At 43.0% G+C, this 20622-nt stretch overlaps 1 protein-coding gene across 1 annotated transcript in view; it reads right to left on the bottom strand.

The window, feature by feature from the left end:
- The window catches only part of LOC138651335 (complement C3-like), a 68286-nt gene extending 50848 nt beyond the window's left edge, over positions 1–17438 (bottom strand). The window contains exons 1-4 of the mRNA XM_069741480.1: positions 17417–17438; positions 16549–16603; positions 13549–13711; positions 1135–1288 (exon numbers count right to left, since the gene is read on the bottom strand). Coding sequence (XP_069597581.1) covers positions 1135–1288; positions 13549–13711; positions 16549–16603; positions 17417–17438 — 394 coding nt within the window. The remainder of the gene's footprint in view (positions 1–1134; positions 1289–13548; positions 13712–16548; positions 16604–17416) is intronic.
- Between the last annotated feature and the right edge of the window lie 3184 nt (positions 17439–20622).

Raw genomic sequence — 20622 nt, 5'->3', positions numbered from 1 at the left:
GAGATTGCCAGAAGGGAGCTTGTCGAAGAACATCAGCTGATGCGGAGCTGGTACGATAGGAGAATAGCTGAGCAGACGTGGGGGTCTGCAGCTCCTGGCAGAAAGAGGAAACCGAGAAGGAATAACATCGAGCAGAACAGTTCTTGCCAGGAAACAGACTGGATCAGTCTGAGGCAGAAGAGGGTTTATGTAGCTGTGTGGCCACAGTGCTGCAGCTCCTGGAAAGAGACATACAGAAAGCCGAATACATTGTAGTGAGCGTGTAGGAGAGCAAAGCACAGGAGAGGGTGCCAGTGGGAGACCAGCCACGAACAGGCTGCCTCCTTCTGAGGCGCAGAGAACGGTAGCCGGAACACCAAAGTTGTAAGGCCCTCTACGACTTACAGGAGAGACCGGCAGGACAGCTGAACTTCACGTTACCTGTCCGCCTTAATACCCAGGAGACACGGTGACACCTTTAGAGCCCGGGGTGTGCTAGAGTCCCTATAAACAGACTCAAGTCACCAGTCAATATGGGTTATGTCCTATCCTATACGGGGGACATCTGTGAGGACCTTATCTGAAGCCATAGGCAGTAAGTGACTACAACACCACGGCGCTAGACGAAGGCTTTGATTTCCACCTGGACAAGGGGACTCCTAACTTGCCTCCAAGCCGGCCGGACCCTGCCTGCCCTGTGATCTGGTGCTCTGGACTGTGGCTGCCTGAGGATTTCAGTAAACAAGGTAATAAGACTGCAAACCTGTGTCCTCGTTCTTTACTGCGCCATTCACCATCTTCCATCTACACGTCGGGAGCCCTAGGGATATACTTCACCTGTGGGAAGTTATACCATCTAGCTGCAATAACATCACCCCAGAGGACCCCTTAAAGCAGCATCGGTCCCCACTGACTGAAACCACAGGTGGCGTCACGAACATAAACTTTATTCCCTTTAAAGACCTCCCCCCCTTTTTTTACGTTGATGCCCAGGGCCACGGACCAGGTCGCAGCCACCGTGACATCCCCCTTTGCGACCGGTCCCGGTACCGAGTACTCCACTGCCCTGTGGGCACGTCATATACACTGATAGATTGAAAAGTAAGACTACATTTGCCCAATAGAATATTAAAATAGAAACAAAAAATTGCTTACCTTCACTTGCAAAAAAATCAATATTATCTTTGTGTTCAGTGTTTCCTACTAAAGAAAGAGCATAAGAGGTTATAACAGCACTATATGTGTGTTGTAAATTTGGAAGCTCGGCTGCCAGATATTTTTCAGCTTTTTTTACAGCTTCTTTAATTTCCTAGAAAAAAAAGCAAACACATTTTTGGGTATTAAAAAAAACATCAAATAATTATTCATTCTACCATTTTAGGGGACGTTTAGGCTACTTTCACACATCAGGTTTTTTCATTCCGGCTGATTACAGCTCTTTTGTGAAAAACAGGACCCGGCGAAAATAAAAACCGGAACCAGTTTTCCCCGTTAACTTGTATTAGCGCTGGATTGCGCCACATGGCCCAGTGTTCCTTCCGTTTTTTTCCAGATCAGGCGAAAATTTCGATTCCGGTGTCTGGAAAAAACGTTTACAGTAACGTTTTTGGTCTCCGGCGAAAAAGCCGGAAAGGCCGGATCCGGCTCTTCCGGCTTTTCGCTACAATGCATGTCTATGGAAAAAACAAAAGATACTTACAGAAAGAACAATGCGCACATCACATAGAAAAAGATCATTAGACACATCACTCAACATAAACAGAATGATCATTATAGATACCAAAATGTACACAACACATAAAAAGGCTAACTACAAGCACATAATTTTATGTTATTTTTCTTTTAGAGTTTGGATTCTGGTGCTCGATCCAGAGGTCCTCCGAGTGGCTCCCAGAGTCGTCGGCATGAGAGTCGTGGCGGCCGTCATCGTGTAAGCAGCATTTTTTTTGGGGGGGGGGAATTTTCTTTATGTTGTTTTGAATCAAATTTTATTTTTTTTGTCCTTTTTTATAACAGGCTTCACGGCGTGCTCCTGATTCGGACGGTGAGGAGGTCGGCCTCAATATTGACCTCCTCATCGATCTGATCCGAGACAGAGAGCCGCTGTGGAACATGGGTGACCGCCGCCATGCTGATGTCATAGTGACTAGTCGACTCTGGGAGCAAGTATGCCAACAGCTAGTAGAGTACTGGGAGGACCTCGATGTTCGGGCCCAGAATCAAGAACGTAAGTATACACAGTTCAGTTATGTTGATGCATTCTAAGTATTGTATCTTAACCAATTTGTGTTTCTCCTTTTTTTTACAGGTGAGAGGATTGTGAAGCGGTGGTGGTCTATCAGGGAACGGTTTAAGAAGGTGTTCAACAAAGAGATGCGGGCCCCGAGTGGTTCTGGAGGACGCAGGAGCAGATACAAATACAGTTAGGTCCATATATATTTGGACAGAGACAACATTTTTCTAATTTTGGTTATAGACATTACCACAATGAATTTTAAACAAAACAATTCAGATGCAGTTGAAGTTCAGACTTTCAGCTTTCATTTGAGGGTATCCACATTAAAATTGGATGAAGAGTTTAGGAGTTTCAGCTCCTTAACATGTGCCACCCTGTTTTTAAAGGGACCAAAAGTAATTGGACAGATTCAACAATATTAAATTAAATGTTCATTTTTAGTACTTGGGTTGAAAACCCTTTGTTGGCAATGACTGCCTGAAGTGTTGAACTCATGGACATCACCAGACGCTGTGTTTCCTCCTTTTTGATGCTCTGCCAGGCCTTCACTGCGGTGGTTTTCAGTTGCTGTTTGTTCGTGAGCCTTTCTGTCTGAAGTTTAGTCTTTAACAAGTGAAATGCTGCTCAATTGGGTTGAGATCAGGTGACTGACTTGGCCATTCAAGAATATTCCACTGCTTTGCTTTAATAAACTCCTGGGTTGCTTTGGCTTTATGTTTTGGGTCATTGTCCATCTGTAGTATGAAATGACGACCAATCAGTTTGGCTGCATTTGGCTGGATCTGAGCACACAGTATGGCGGCTCTGAATACCTCAGAATTAATTCGGCTGCTTCTGTCCTGTCACATCATCAATAAACACTAGTGACCCAGTGCCACTGGCAGCCATGCATGCCCAAGCCATCACACTGTCTCCGCCGTGTTTTACAGATGATGTGCTATGCTTTCGATCATGAGCTGTACCACACCTTTGCCATACTTTTCTCTTTCCATCATTCTGGTAGAGGTTGATGTTGGCTTCATCTGTCCAAAGAATGTTCTTCCAGAACTGTGCTGGCTTTTTTAGATGGTTTTTTAGCAAAGTCCAGTCTAGCCATTTTATTCTTGATGCTTATGAGTGGCTTGCACCGTGCAGTGAACCCTCTGTATTTACTTTCATGCAGTCTTCTCTTTATGGTAGATTTGCATATTGATACGCCGACCTCCTGGAGAGTGTTGTTCACTTGGTTGGCTGTTGTGAAGGGGTTTCTCTTCACCATGGAAATTATTCTGCGATCATCCACCACTGTTGTCTTCTGTGGGCGCCCAGGTCTTTTTGCATTGATGAGTTCACCAGAGCTTTCTTTCTTTCTAAGGATGTACCAAACTGTAGATTTTGCCACTCCTAATATTGCAGCAATTTCTCGGATGGGTTTTTTCTGTTTTCGCAGCTTAAGGATGGCTTGTTTCACCTGCATGGAGAGCTCCTTTGACCACATGTTTACTTCACAGCAAAACCTTCCAAATGCAAGCACCACACCTCAAATCAACTCCAGGCCTTTTATCTGCTTAATTGAGAATGACATAACGAAGGGATTGCCCACACCTGTCCATGAAATAGCCTTGGAGTCAATTGTCCAATTACTTTTGGTCCCTTTAAAAACAGGGTGGCACATGTTAAGGAGCTGAAACTCCTAAACCCTTCATCCAATTTTAATGTGGATACCCTCAAATTGTTTTGTTTAAAATTCATTGTGGTAATGTCTATAACCAAAATTAGAAAAATGTTGTCTCTGTCCAAATATATATGGACCTAACTGTATCCATCTACCGTATCCATCTATCGTATCCATCTATCTATCGTATCCATCTATCTATCCTATCCATCTATCTATTTATCTAGTATCTATCAATATATCTATTTATCAATATATCTATATATAGATAGATATATTTATAGATAGATATATCAGTAGATAATAGATAGATATATCGATAGATAGATACCATAGATAAATACGATAGATAGATAGATAGATACGATAGATGGATATGATAGATATGATAGATGGATATGATAGATACGATAGATAGATAGATAGATAGATAGTTAGATAGATAGATAGATAGATAGATAGACAGACAGACAGACAGACAGACAGACAGACAGACAGACAGATAGATAGATAGATAGATAGATAGATAGATAGATAGCTATCGTATCTATCTATCTAGCGGTGTGTGCAAACATTATTCTTCAATGGAGTATGTAAATGAAGAGGTTGGACAAGAAATGACATCACAATTCTTTTTTTTATATATATCTTTATTTAGCTTACAAAAACACAAAACGTCAAATCCTGAGCAAATCCTGATGCAATCCTGAACATGGACACATACCCCAACACTATAAAGCTGCATTTTGCATGGATTCACATGTCCATTATATAAAGTCCACAATAGCTAACCTGACCTTGGGTCTCCTATACTTTACTGTGAGGCCAGAAAACCCCAGCCGGATATTGTGGATTGAGCATGGGCCTTATATTATAGATGTACGAATCCGGCTTTAGGCCGGAGTCACACTAGAGCGTAATACGGAAGAGTGCTATAAAAAATCGCATAGCATTCGGACCAATGTTAATCTATGGGGCAGCTCCCATCTGATATTTTCTCGGCCGTATTATACATGCGAGGGAAGTCGCAGCATGCTGCCATTTGCACCGTATTATGGCTGAGACTCGCCAATGACAGTCTATGGGTGCGAGAAAAACTCGCACACCACATGGACTATCAGTGTGACTTGCGAGAAATACGCACCGGTGTCCTTCAGAAAAGCCAGCAATTCAGTGCGGTGTAATATAAAATCACACTGTAATGTAAAATCACAATCTTAAAATAGAATAGATAAAATAAATGTCTACACATACAGTAGTACAGGTGTATATATATATATATATATATATATATATATATATATATATACATACACAGTACAGACCAAAAGTTTGGACACACCTTCTCATTTAAAGATTTTTCTGTATTTTCATGACTATGAAAATTGTACATTCACACTGAAGGCATCAAAACTATGAATTAACACATGTGAAATTATATACTTAACAAAAAAGTGTGTAAAAAACAGAAAATGTGTCTTATATTCTAGGTTCTTCACAGTAGCCACCTTTTGCTTTGATGACTGCTTTGCACACTCTTGGCATTCTCTTGATGAGCTTCAAGAGGTAGTCACCGAAAATGGTCTTCCAACAATCTTGAAGGAGTTCCCAGAGATGCTTAGCACTTGTTTGCCCTTTTGCCTTCACTCTGCGGTCCAGCTCACCCCAAACCATCTCGATTGGGTTCTGGTCTGGTGACTGTGGAGGCCAGGTCATCTGGCGTAGCACCCCATCACTCTCCCTCTTGGTCAAATAGCCCTTGCACAGCCTGGAGGTGTGTTTGGGGTAATTGTCCTGCTGAAAAATAATTGATTGTCCAACTAAATGCAAACCAGATGGAATAGCATTCTGCTGCAAGATGCTGTGGTAGCCATGCTGGTTCAGTATGCCTTCAATTTTGAATAAATCCCCAACAGTGTCACCAGCAAAGCACCCCCACACCATCACACCTCCTCCATGCTTCATGGTGGGAACCAGGCATGTAGAGTCTATCCGTTCACCTTTTCTGCGTCGCACAAAGACACGGTGGTTGGAACCAAAGATCTCAAGTTTGGACTCATCAGACCAAAGCACAGATTTCCACTGGTATAATGTCCATTCCTTGTGTTCTTTAGCCCAAACAAGTCTCGTCTGCTTGTTGCCTGTCCTTAGCAGTGGTTTCATAGCAGCTATTTTACCATGAAGGCCTGGTGCACAAAGTCTCCTCTTAACAGTTGTTGTAGAGATGTGTCTGCTGCTAGAACTCTGTGTGGCATTGACTTGGTCTCTAATCTAAGCTGCTGTTAACCTGCGATTTCTGAGGCTGGTGACTCGGATAAACTTATCCTCAGAAGCAGAGGTGACTCTTGGTCTTCCATTCCTAGGGCAGTCCTCATGTGAGCCAGTTTCTTTGTAGCGCTTGATGTTTTTTGCAACTACACTTGGGGACACTTTCAAAGTTTTCCCAATTTTTGGGACTGACTGACCTTCATTTCTTAAAGTAATGATGGCCACTCATTTTTCTTTACTTAGCTGCTTTTTTCTTGCCATAATACAAATTCTAACAGTCTATTCAGTAGGACTATCAGCTGTGTATCCACCAGACTTCTGCTCAACACAACTGATGGTCCAAAACCCATTTACAAGGCAAGAAATCCCACTTATTAAACCTGACAGGGCACACCTGTGAAGTGAAAACCATTTCCGGTGACTACCTCTTGAAGCTCATCAAGAGAATGCCAACATCTTTATTACACTCTCAATCCCGAAGCTTGGATTGAGAGTGTAATAAAGATGTTAAACCTGTGTGTTTCATTATTTCATTAAAAGTCTTTATTCATAATGTGTGTGTGAATTTTTAACCCTTTCATACTATTGTATTAATAATGGTTAGGTGTCTTATTGACACCTCTCCATTATTAACCAGGCTTAATGTCACCTTACAATTGCAAGGTGACATTAACCCCATATTACCCCATATGCAACCACTCCAAAATTTTACACACACTACTAACATTATTAGTGAGGGTCATATATAAATCTCACGCATATACAATGGTTTACTGTATGTAAACCATGTCTCATATTCTGTCGGGCTCTGTAAAGATTTTGCAAAAGCCGACAAATGAATTACTGGCTGTTCTGCTATCTAGTTCTGTATGAAGTATATATATAAAGAAAGCAAAAAGCAGCACCAAAAGAAAATAAAGGGTGCAAAAAATCCTTCCAGGTAGGCACCAAACCTCATGCTATTATCCAGAAAAACGAAGGCAGCATTGCAATAGAAAAAATATGTGTAATTTATTGGCCCATGTGCGACGTTTCATTCCAGGATGTGGACCGGTCTCACTGACATATATATATATATATATATATATATATATATATATATATATATATATATATGTTTTCACGAATATTTGAGCCCATGGATTCATTATATGTCCATTTTGCAAGCCGGCGAGAAAATCTTGCCATACGGATGTCACATGGATGCTTACATGCGAGAAAATCACATACTCGCACTGCATAAGGATGACATACAGATCACTGTTCAGGGAACATTTCTGCGATTCTCGTCCATGTAAAACGGACAGTTTTTTTTATACGTTGTGACTCCAGGCTTAGACAGAGACTATGCAGCTGTCAGGCGTATGCTTTATGGTTATAAGGAATACAACTGACACTGGCCACAGTCAGGATGGAAGCCAAGGCATCCACCCACCATAGAGACTAGTGATGAGCGAATACACTCGTTAGTCGAGATTTCCCGAGCACGCTCGGGTGTCCTCCGAGTTTTTTTTAGCACTCGGAGATTTCGTTTTTTCGCCGCAGCTGGATAATTTACTTGCCTACTTGATTACATGTGGGGATTCCCTAGCAACCAGGCAACCCCCACATGTACTTAGCCTGGCTAATAGCTGTAAATCATTCAGCTGAGGCGATGGAAACTAAATCTCCGAGCACTAAAAAATACTCAGAGGACACCCGAGCGTGCTCAGGAAATCTCGAGTAACGAGTGTATTCACTCATCACTAATAGAGAGCCATTGTAATAAACACATACTGATTGGTATAGAATTTTGCAGAGGCACTCTGTGAAGAATATTGGAGATATAATTTCATGCCAATCATTTGCATGCTATTTGGCCTGGGATTATAAACCCTTTGCCTTTGTCCACCAGGGACTCAGCAGGAAGTCCAATATTCTCCAAGCCTCAAGGAGAAAGCTGGCAGCTAGCTCAACCCTCCAAAGGCTGTGAGTGACAGATCTCACACCTTGCGGAAGCTCAGAGCATGACAAATGCTTGCATGTAATAGAGAGTCATGCTGAAGTTGGCAAAAAAGATTACCGCTGTCTCTAACATCATGTCCTCCCTCTATCTGAAACTAAACCTGTCAAAAACTGAACTCCTCGTGTTCTCTCCCTCTACTAACCTACCTTTGCCTGACATTGCCATCTCCGTGTGCGGTTCCACCATTACTCCAAAGCAACATGCCCGCTGCCTTGGGGTCATCCTTGATTCTGACCTTTCATTCACCCCCTACATCCGATCACTGGCTCGCTCTTCTTACCTGCATCTCAAAAACATTTCTAGAATTCGCCCTTTTCTTAATTTCGACTCTGCAAAAACTCTGACTGTTTCACTTATTCATTCTCGTCTGGACTATTGTAACTCTCTACTAATCGGTCTCCCTCTTGCAAAACTCTCCCCGCTCCAATCTGTCCTGAATGCTGCAGCCAGGATCATATTCCTCACCAACCGTTACACCAATGCCTCTACCCTGTGCCAGTCACTACACTGGCTACCCATCCACTCCAGAATCCAGTACAAAACTACTACCCTCATCCACAAAGCACTCCATGGCTCAGCACCACCCTACATCTCCTCCCTGGTATCAGTCTACCACCCTACCCGTGCCCTCCGCTCCGCTAATGACCTCAGGTTAGCATCCTCAATAATCAGAACCTCCCACACCCGTCTCCAAGACTTTACACGTGCTGCGCCGATTCTTTGGAATGCACTACCTAGGTTAATACGATTAATCCCCAATCCCCACAGTTTTAAGCGTGCCCTAAAAACTCATTTGTTCAGACTGGCCTACCGCCTCAATGCATTAACCTAACGATCCCTGTGTGGCCTATTTATAATAAAAAAAAAAAAAAAAAAAAAAAGGTTCCTCGCATCATGTTCTCATACACTTTATGCAGTATTAGCCCTCTGTGTCTGTACTGCTACATACTTAGGCAGGTAACTGGTTCATGCAGCTTTACATGAACACCTGAGCCTTACACTATAGCTGGTCCGAATAACTAAAGCAATTGTTACCATCCACCTCTCGTGTCTCCCCTTTTCCCCATAGTTTGTAAGCTTGCGAGCAGGGCCCTCACTCCTCCTGGTATCTGTTTTGAACTGTATTTCTGTTATGATGTAATGTTTATTGTCTGTACAAGTCCCCTCTATAATTTGTAAAGCGCTGCGGAATATGTTGGCGCTATATAAATAAAATTATTATTATTATTATTATTATAGAAACATGATTCTATAAGGAGTTATAGAGATACTATATGTCCTAGCCGCACATCGTGTATATTTTCGAGATCTCCAGAACATGACAAATGCATTCCAAGAGCTCGATCCGTTCTGACACCCCAGGGAGCGGAAATACATAGAATGGCTAATAGGAACCAGATAGCCAAGATGTGTTTAGTCTCAGTGCGTAGCAGGGGCCTGGCTGGATCCGATGGCAACAAAACAGTCTCCCTAGAACCGTCCATTAAGGGGTTATAACACATCTCAAGTTTCGGAGTTTTTAGCTGCTAGAGACAAGGGGAGGGGATTTAGGTTCAGCCCAGTGAGCAGGAGGGGAGTGTCACAAAGGGGATAAAGGCTAGTGTAATGTCATGTGGTCTCTTTTTCTGTTATGCATGCGGTCCACTTCGAAAGGGGGGGGGGGGGTACAGTCGAGTAACATGCTTGGAAGGACATAGGAGCCGGCTGGCGAATTCATCACACCCTCTATAAAGGAAAATGCAGTATGACGTATTTTCCTATAGAGTTAATTAAATGCTGAGCAGGCACATACTATATTGGTTAGAGAAAAAGCCCAAAGAACACACTTTTGGCTCTCTATTATGGGGGTCTATGGGAACATTAAAAAAAAATCCCAAGTGCACAAACCTCCTAAATGAGGTTGTTCACAGCTCAATCAACAAAAGGTACTGTCTCACTAGACGATATCGCTAGCGATCTGTGACGTTGCAGCGTCCTCGCTAGCGATATCGTCCAGTGTGACAGGCAGCAGCGATCAGGCCCCTGCTGTGCTGTCGCTGGTCGGGGAAGAAAGTCCAGAACTTTATTTGGTCGCTGGACTCCCCGTAGACATCGCTGAATCGGCGTGTGTGACACCGATTCAGCGATGTCTTCGCTGGTAACCAGGGTAAACATCGGGTAACTAAGCGCAGGGCCGCGCTTAGTAACCCGATGTTTACCCTGGTTACCATCCTAAAAGTAAAAAAACAAACACTACATACTTACCTTCCGCTGTCTGTCCTCCAGCGCTGTGCTCTGCACTCCTCCTGCTCTGGCTGTGAGCGTCGGTCAGCCGGAAAGCAGAGCGGTGACGTCACCGCTCTGCTTTCCGGCTGCCCGGCGCTCACAGCCAGACCAGAGAAGCAGAGCGCCGAGGACAGACAGCGGTAGGTTAGTATGTAGCGTTTGTTTTTTTACTTTTTAGGATGGTAACCAGGGTAAACATCGGGTTACTAAGCGCGGCCCTGCGCTTAGTAACCCGATGTTTACCCTGGTTACCGGGGACCTCGGGATCGTTGGTCGCTGGAGAGCTGTCTGTGTGACAGCTCTCCAGCGACCAAACAGCGACGCTGCAGCGATCCGGATCGTTGTCGGTATCGCTGCAGCGTCGCTTAGTGTGACGGTACCTAAAGTCAACTCTTTTAGATAGGTTTTCAAGAATTATTTGATGCCACAACAAACAAAACCAGACACGACTGCGTCATGTCTGGTTTAGTAAATATATGTATTCTAAAATGTCTTTTTTTAACTCTGCATTGTGATGTTCATTTGTTTTTTTATCCTACAAAATTATGAGTAAATTAGCAACTGGGTGTCACCATCCCTCTTGTCATAACCCTATGCAGACTGGTGCAAGCAGCAATGATTGGACAGTATGAGAATGTGCAAGGAAACACCATATGTCGTTAACGTACAGTTGTAAAGTTGTTCATAATTATCTCTTCAGAATAAGTGAGAATTAACCCAACAGAGTACTAAGACATACTCCAAAATGGATGCATTATGGGGAATACAATAATTTACTAAACTGCATATCATGAGAAAAGATAGGCCCTCTTTGAGAAATGGTCATAAATGTAGAAGGATTTATTGGACTGTGGAAATTATTTTTTAGCTGATGCTTGTGATTACATGTTATACACCAGTTGGTGAATTCACTAACCCTCGCACTGTATAATACAATATTCACAGCCATTTTACATGTAACCAGTACTTACTAAATGATCACACGTGTTTCCTAATTCAGCTAATGCAATGAGTACAAATGCTGTAAGTGAGGACTCTGACTCTGTATAGCCACCCTAGAAAGACAAGAACACAACTTGGTTTGGTAAAAATGTATCACTTAAAAGAGGGTTAACCAGCTTAAAATTTTTTTAAAGCACCTCCTCTTCCCGCTTTAAGTGCCATAGGATAGAGCTTCCTGTGTTTGTACATTACCCGTGCTGTCTATCAAGAGGACAGCTCTCTTCTCTGTTCTCAGTTACCGTAATTCATGAACAAAGAAGTGGCAGTAGAGATGAGCTGATGACTTTGCACAACCCAAGTCCATGGCCCAGGTCAGTAGCTTCTGGGACAACAGGCTCAGCTTATAATTTGCCGGGCTGGAGGGACATCACATGTGTGCTGCAAGCTACACAGATGACAACACGCAAGGCCAGAAAAAGAAATGCTGCACCAGGGAATGTGGAAGCTCAGAAAATTTGCACAGCCACTGTCCATGACCAGAGAACTTAGATGTTCACTATGGACAGGGGTTGCACAAAGCAATCCGCTCTTCTCTGGTGGACTGGCTTTGGATCTGAACCAGTCAGTTTGCTTTAAGTGCAGCTGAACTTTAACTTTTGTTGTCCGGAATCTGCTGTGTAGTAATATAATCTCAAAAAAATCAATGCAAATGACTGTCGTGATGGCCTCACTTAGGTTCCATTTAAAAATGCATTTATCAGAAGGATTTCACCCCCTCAAGCAGTTTATATGCACATGTAGCTCTTGCAAAGACAAGTCCTCCCATAACCAGTTGGTTCCTCCGTTGCCTTTGAATCGCCTTTGAATCAACATTCAAATGATGCTGAAGTGCTTTCAATATGTGGTAGCACATCCCAGCATCTTCTCTTCCCAGGTCTATTTCCTGCCCAGCAACACCTTCTGCTTGACTGACAGCTCCATTTGTTATGTGCCTTCAAGCAGAGTAACTTACAGTCAAGCAGAAGAAAGTATGGATGGACTTTTCATTGCAAGAGCTATGTGTGGATATAAACAGCCTGAGGGAGAAATCCTGCTAAGTAAAGATCAGAGAATGGATTTGGAGTATTCTAGTCAATTGCAGTCATGTTAGTAACCTGGGACCAGTAGATGAGAGGTCTGTAAATCGTATTACTTCTTGGCAAACCCAACTCTTCTTTTGATTAGCCAAGGCTTGTGCAATGTCGTGTGTATGTCACGCCGCGATAATGACACTGTACAAGCCCAATTAATCAAGGAGATTCACAGGCCTCCCTTCCAGCTATCACAGACTACTTAGTTAACTAATGGACTGGAGTCCTGCAAATCAATACTCCCATCTCTACTGCTTAGAGATTCCCTTTAACTCTGGCTATTAAAGCTGCTCCCTGCCAACTTTTCCCTGTGCTTCTTGAGGTGATTTACAGGTTTCTTGCTATGGAGAGACCTGTCAATCACCTGCAGCGATGCAGAAAAATGCTGGCATGGGACTAGTTTAGCCTCTGGCTATGGTCCCCAATCTGATTTTCCAAGTATATGTTCTCTGAAATGCCAGAGCATTTCAGAGAGATGATTCATGCTGCTCAGAGTTTGGGCAGCATGAATCAGGTGACAAGTTCCTTTATCATATTAGAGAGCATATGCTTTAATGGCTTTTGATTGAATTCCTTTACAATGGTCCAAGGAGTAAAAAAACACAAATTCTGCCATTTAAAAAAGTGGATGAATGTTTACAATTTTTTTTTTTGCATTTTTCAAAACTTTTTTCATTTTGTATCCATTTTTGTTTTAGGTCCCTTGTTGAATTATTTGTTCTATATACTGTATTTTTACTGTAGTATATTGTGAAAATGACGTTCTAAGATATCAGCCATGGACCAAGATGGCAGCCCTGAGAGCCAATGGTGCCATGATAACCCATCGGTACCCTACGGTCATGACAATTACATACCAGGAGGTAACTGACACCGGCATTAAAATGATTAAATAGCAGTGGTCTCGTCATCTACCCTAAAATAGTAGAAATAAAAACATCATCTCACTGTGAAAAAAGCAAGCCCTCGCCCAGCACCATCGACTGAAAAATGATAATGTTATGGGACTCAGAAAATAGTGACACAAGCAAAAAATGCTTTCACCATTTTAACCACTTTAATGTCTTACCTGCATTGATTTTGCATACACAGTTCCAGGCTCCATAAATTCACCATTTTGTTTTTGATTATTGACCAGCCATTTTGAACTTTGACATAGCATGCTTTTATCAACATCCAGTAAACTTGCATTTAAAGCCATTGAAAATATTTTTACTACATATGCGGTTAACCTGGAAGAAAAAGAAATTCTGATTCAGGAACAATGTGTGTTCTGGTGCTGTGCTCGCACCATCCACAGTGTTTATCCCATGTAATATACAACTGACTAACTGCTGCAATGGCCAGAAATTGGGTAACATTGGCCCCAGACATTTAACCCCTTAACAGCCACGCAAATTTTGACTTTAACCTCCCAAGGGTGGTTTGCACGTTAATGACGGGCCAATTTTTACAAATCTGACCACAGTCCCTTTATGAGGTTATAACTCTGGAACGCTTCAACAGATAGCGGTGGTAACATTTCTTTGATATTACCTGCATTTATTAGTGAAAAAAATGAAAATTTTGCAAAAATTTGCAATTTTCCAACTTTTCAGTTTTATGCCCTTAAATAACAGAGATGCAGTACAGACCAAAAGTTTGGACACACCTTCTCATTTAAAGATTATTCTGTATTTTCTTGACTATGAAAATTGTACATTCACACTGAAGGCATCAAAACTATGAATTAACACATGTGGAATTATATACTTAACAAAAAAGTGTTTAACAACTGAAATTATGTCTTATATTCTAGGTTCTTCAAAGTAGCCACCTTTTGCTTTGATGACTGCTTTGCACACTCTTGGCATTCTCTTGATGAGCTTCAAGAGGTAGTCACCGGGAATGGTCTTCCAACAATCTGGAAGGAGCTCCCAGAGATGCTTAGCACTTGTTGGCCCGTTTGCCTTCACTGTGCAGTCCAGCTCACCCCAAACCATCTCGATTGGGTTCAGGTCTGGTGACTGTGGAGGCCAGGTCATCTGGCGTAGCACCCCATCACTCTCCCTCTTGGTCAAATAGCCCTTACACAGCCTGGAGGTGTGTTTGGGGTCATTGTCCTGTTGAAAAATAAATGATGGTCCAACTAAACGCAAACCTGATGGACTAGCATGCGCTGCAAGATGCTGTGGTAGCCATGCTGGTTCAGTATGCCTTCAATTTTGAATACCCGTATATACTCGAGTATAAGCCGACCCGAGTATAAGCCGACCCCCCCCTAATTTTGCCACAAAAAACTGGGAAAAATTAATGACTCGAGTATAAGCCTAGGGTGGGAAATACAGCAGCTACCAGTAAATGTCAAAAGTAAAAATAGATACCAATAAATGTAAAATTAATTGAGACATCAGTAGGTTAAGTGTTTTTGAATATCCATATTGAATCAGGAGCCCCATATAATGCTCCATAAAGTTTATGATGGCCCCATAAGATGCTCCATATTAAAATATGCCCCATATAATCCTGCATAAAGGTTAATAATGGCCCCATAAGATGCTCCATACAGACATTTGCCCCATATAGTGCTGCATAAACGTTATGGCCCCATAAAATACTCCATACAGACATTTGCCCCATATAATGCTGCACAAATGTTGATTATGGCTCCAAAAGATGCTCAATGCAGACATTTGCCCCATATAGTGCTGCATAAACATTGATTATGGCCCCATAAGATGCTCCATACAGACACTTGCCTCATATAGTGCTGCACAAACGTTATGGCCCCATACAGACACTTGCCCCATATAGTGCTGCACAAACATTATGGCCCCATACAGACACTTGCCCCATATAGTGCTGCACAAACGTTATGGCCCAATACAAACACTTGCCCCATATAGTGCTGCACAAACGTTATGGCCCCATACAGACACTTGCCCCATATAGTGCTGCACAAACGTTGATTATGGCCCCATACAGACACTTGCCCCATATAGTGCTGCACAAACGTTATGGCCCCATAAGATACTCCATACAGACACTTTCCCCATTTGCTGTTGCGATAAAAAAAAAAAATCACATACTCACCTCTCCATCGCTCAGGCCCCCGACACTGTCAATATTCACCTGACTTCGTTCCGGTGCCGCTCCATCTTCAGCGTCTTTTTCACTGACGTTCAGGCAGAGGGCGCTTACTAACCACGTCAACGTGCCCTCTGACCTGAGCGTCACTGCAGAAGACGCTGAGGATGCAGCGGTGCCCGGAACGAGGAGCAGGTGAATATCGTGCTCCCCTCCCCATTATACTCTCCGGTTCCTGGCGCGGTCCCTGCAGGTCCCTGGCTTCCCGGCGCCGCAGCTTCTTCCTGTACTGAGCGGTCACCGTTACCGCTCATTACAGTAATGAATATGCGGCTCCACCCCTATGGTTATTGATGTTTTATTGTCATTCCATAAAAATGGCATAATATGGGAATCAGAGATGCGTCCAGGCTTGTGATGAGAAGCGTGCTCAAGTAAAGTGTTATCCGAGCATGCTCGAGTGCTAATAGACCATATTTGGCATGCTCTAATACTATGTCTGAGTCGCCGTGGCTGCATGTCTTGCTGCTGTTTGACAGCCACAACACATGAAGGGATTGCCTAGCAAACAGCCAATGAAACATAGTATTAGAAGCACATCGAAGATGCTCTATTAACACTTGAGCATGCTCGAATAACACCTTATTCAAGCCTTTTTCATGACCCCAACCCTCTTGGTAGGATCGGCCGGAATAGTGCTCAAGTTTCCCATTGACCTTCATTATACTCGTCATTCAAATCAAGCCCGTCCGAGCTTTGGACCAGCTCGATTCGACTACGGAATGCTCCCCCATCCCTACTCTGTATCAAAAATAGCTCTGGACCAAGGAGTTCCAATGGAAGCTCAGCTCAGCTGAATAGTAAGCCACTGTAGTTGACAAGCGGCACAACTCCATTGCCCACCACATTATAGCAACCTATGTGTATGTCCTCCTGATGGCTAGGTTACTTTTCATCAGCAATTCAAAGCTAAATAGAAAACAGCTAAAAATTCAGTTCTTACCATGTGCTTTTCTGAAAAGAATTCCCAGATAAATGAGATAATTGTTTCAGATAACCTGTTTGAAAGAGAAACAGTTATTACAGGTTGTCTTATAAATCTATGACAGTGGTTCAAATTGCGCGCCAATTCGCGGCTGGACTGCGCCTGTTGCTGATTGGTCATGCCCGGCCGCGAACAATCAGTGAAGCTAGGGCCTGCTCCAGGTTTTTGAGGGCCCCGGGCGAAAGAGTCTCAGTGGGCCCCCCTCTTTAACACATACCACGATTCATGATGCACAGATACAGCAGAGAAACATAGCACAGCCAAGTAGCATACAGCCCACATAGTATATAACACAGCCCACGTAGTGTATAACACAGCCCACGTAGTATATAACACAGCTCACATAGTATATAGCACAGCCCACGTAGTATATAGCACAGCCCACGTAGTATATTGCCCAGCCACGTAGTATATAGCACAGCCCCGTAGTATATAACACAGACACGTAGTATATTGCACAGCCACGCAGTATAGAGCACAGCCACGTAGTATATAGCACAGAGACGTAGTAATAGTTACCGTATATACTCGAGTATAAGCCGACCTGAGTATAAGCCGACCCCCCTAATTTTGCCACAAAAAACACGGAAAACTTATTGACTCGAGTATAAGCCTAGGGTAGAAAATACAGCAGCTACCGGTAAATGTCAAAAATAAAAATAGATACCAATAAAAGTTAAATTAATAAGTATAAGCCCAAATGAACCTCTGGTAGCTTGGGCAGTAAGATTATGGGAGATGGGGGTTAATGGGGTACAGGTGGATGCTGTGGATGGCCCAAAATTTGCCTGAGTCATGAACCTGTAGTGAAGGAGGCATTCCGTACCTTGATAATCCAGGAGCCACATGTGGTATGTAGTATGCTTGACATTGTGACTATGGCATTGCAGCATAAATATCCATCTGAGGTGGAATGGCCACCCAATGAAAAACTATGGTTTACATTAAAAGATTGTGCTCAGAGGTTGAAGGAGGAAGTCATGAAAAATGCTATTTCACCAAGCACCTATGATGATTATATGCTAGTTGTTGTAAGTGTATCTGTTAGAAATTGTAGAAATGCTCCTCCAGCATATAAACATATCATGATGACGCTAATGGTAAATCAGACTTGGAAAGCAATCGCTAATACACTGGAGGCAATTCGACAGTTAAGGGATCTAGGAGATTGGGGTCCCAAACAAAAGGGTACTTTTCCCTCTGAAGAGCAGCATGACTATGTCAAAAGTCATTACAATTCTAGAACCTGTATTACAAGCAAGCATAGGTTTATGGCTTTAATAAAGAATGGCGTCCACAGGGATAAAATAGGCGGGATTGGTACTGATGAGATGTGGAAATTGTATCAAAAGAGAGGACTTAATAAAAGGCAGGTGTTTAACATAATAAAAAGGTTTCTGTAAAAGATTCTGAATCTCCACAGCAGGGGCGAGACAGAACACAAGGAGAGAAGACCCACTCCCTCTTCATCTCCATCAAAGCCCACAGTACCTGGGACTGAGGATCTTTATGCTGAAGTGAAATCCGTGATACATGAATTTAAAGCCCAACTGAAGGGCCAATCATTTTCTCCTACCAAGATGTCTTCATCTGAAATGGAGGAGCAATGGAGAGGAAAAAAATAAGAGTGACTTGCTGGCCACGCCCCACAAATTGTTAAACGCCCCCACGTAGATTTGGTGATTAACTGGAAAAATAAAAACAAGCAACAAGTTAAAGCTTTGGTAGAAGGTACAAGGGTGGAGGCCAGTTGATTTGTGAAAATCCAAAAGAATTCAGTGGGCACATTAGAAATATGGACACCTAGGAGAAAAAGCTACTTACCAATGGGCACAGACCAGAGAGGTGCTCATCAGGTTAGATTTGATAAAGGAGTTGGATCCTCACATACTATCAATGATGGTGTAAAAATCATGGGGACAAAGGTCCTCCAGAACCTGCTGAAGTAATTGCTCGTGGAGCAGATAATGCGCTGATAGTTATGAAACCCAGGCAAGAGAAATGAGAACACGTCCCAACAGACAGGTGTTATCTCTGGGAATAATATATATTCCGTCACTACACAAGAGATCTTTAGACCAAAAATCGAGAGAACAACCACAGAAAATGGGGCTTTATGGAAAACTAAACAGAATGTATGGATTTACTTGGATCAGCTGATGATCACTAGCTATTATTGTATGGCAAATACTACTACTGCTTGTCAGTTAGCTAGATAGGATCCTGTCCTGTGGGAAATTGATCTTCCAGCATCTAATGAGATTGTGCTAAAGCTGTGTTGCAGTCTCAAGAGGTCCAATTTGCTAATCGAAATCGTTTGGGCTAAAACTGTGCTGCAATGAGAAATCAGAAGGCCACTTAAAAATTGTTAGGTCTAATATTGGGATCTGCTAATCCAAATGGTTTATGATAAAACTGTGTTTCAGTGAGAAATCAGAAGACCAGATTTCCACTTAAAAATCATTAGGCTTAATATTGGGGTGCAGCCAGGAGGCCCAATTTGCTAATCCAAATGGTTTGTGATAAAACTGTGTTTCAGTGAGAAATTAGGCGGCCAGATTTCCTCTTAAAATTGTTAGGTATAACAGTGTTGTTCAAACACACTATCTAAGAAAATAAATAGTGATTGCTCATTTAGTGACAAGTGACTGACAGCTGTGGACCTAAAGGTACCGTCACATTAAGCGATGCTGCAGCAATATAGACAACGCTATAGCGTCGCTGTTTACGTCGCTAGGAGACGTCAAACACTGTAACAGCAGAACGATGCAGGAGCGATCCAGTGACGTACTTATTATTCTCGCTGGTTGTTCGCTCCATGGAAAAACATTGCAGGCATCATTGCTTTTGCTGTCAAACAGGACGAATCACGCCGACCAAATAAAGTTCCGGACTTTCAGCGACGACCAGCGATGTCACAGCGGGATCCTGATCGCTGCTGCATGTCAAACACAACGAGATCGCTATCCAGGACGCTGCAACATCACGGATCGTTGTCGTTCTCATTGGTAAGTTGCTTAATGTGATGGTACCTTTAGGTTGTGAAACAGCAGATTGCAAGGGGGAAGGGTACATACAACAGGAGTGGGAAAAAGTGAGGTTGTGGTGGAAGAGGGAATAGGCTTGGTGTTCGATGTGTACATGGGTTGAGTGTTAATGTTAATGAAAGCTCAACTGAACAAACACTGTCTCATCCGATCAAAAGACCACTGACAACTAGTGTTGAGCATTCCGATACCGCAAGTATCGGGTATCGGCCGATATTTGCGGTATCGGAATTCCGATACTGAATTCCGATACTTCCCGCGTATCGGATACCGGAATCGGAAGTTCCCAGAATTCAAATTGAACGCAGCAGCCAATGAGGAATGAATGAAAGTGTGGGCACATCCTGTTTAGCATGGTGGGCATGTAAGTACTGGCAAGGCTTGGATTGGCTGCTGAAATGATGTCACTCTGCACTATAAAAAAGCGCTGCCGCCATTTTGCGCTCACTCTGCTGTGATTTCAGTTAGGGACAGGACGCTGTGTTCTAACTGAGGGCCAGTTGAGCTAGCTAATTGCTTTATTTTCCTTTCCAAAGGCTAATTTAGCAAAACGCTGTGTGTTCTTCACTGTTCACCTTGCTCTTGCCTTGCAGCGCTGTTTTAACAGCGTTCTGCAAGGTCTCTGTGTGTGTGTGTGTGCAGCTCACTCTGTAGTCTGTGTGCAGCCATATACCCGGTTGTATTCAGCTCAGGGGGGGTTCACACTGCCTCACACAGTTGTTCTTTTTTGCTCTTAGTGCAGCCTGCTGCACATTTTTTCTCAAATTTCCTATTAGTGTTTTTCCACCAGTCTCCAGCTCTATTGTGGAAAAACACTACATAGGATAACCTAGAGGGGGGTTTTTGGGCCTTGCAGCGCCGTTTACGGCTGTCTGCACGGTCTCCGTGTGAGCCCAGCTCGCCCTGTAGTCTGTGTGCAGCCATAGCCGGTTGGATTCAGCTCAGGGTTCGTTACTGGCTCATACCTTGAGAAAAATTTTCCTTT

The sequence above is a fragment of the Ranitomeya imitator genome, chromosome 1, assembly GCF_032444005.1.
Source record: "Ranitomeya imitator isolate aRanImi1 chromosome 1, aRanImi1.pri, whole genome shotgun sequence".
Classification (NCBI taxonomy): domain Eukaryota; kingdom Metazoa; phylum Chordata; class Amphibia; order Anura; family Dendrobatidae; genus Ranitomeya; species Ranitomeya imitator.
The sequence above is the reverse complement of the archived record's forward strand: the minus strand, read 5'-3'. Positions and strand labels throughout refer to the sequence as shown.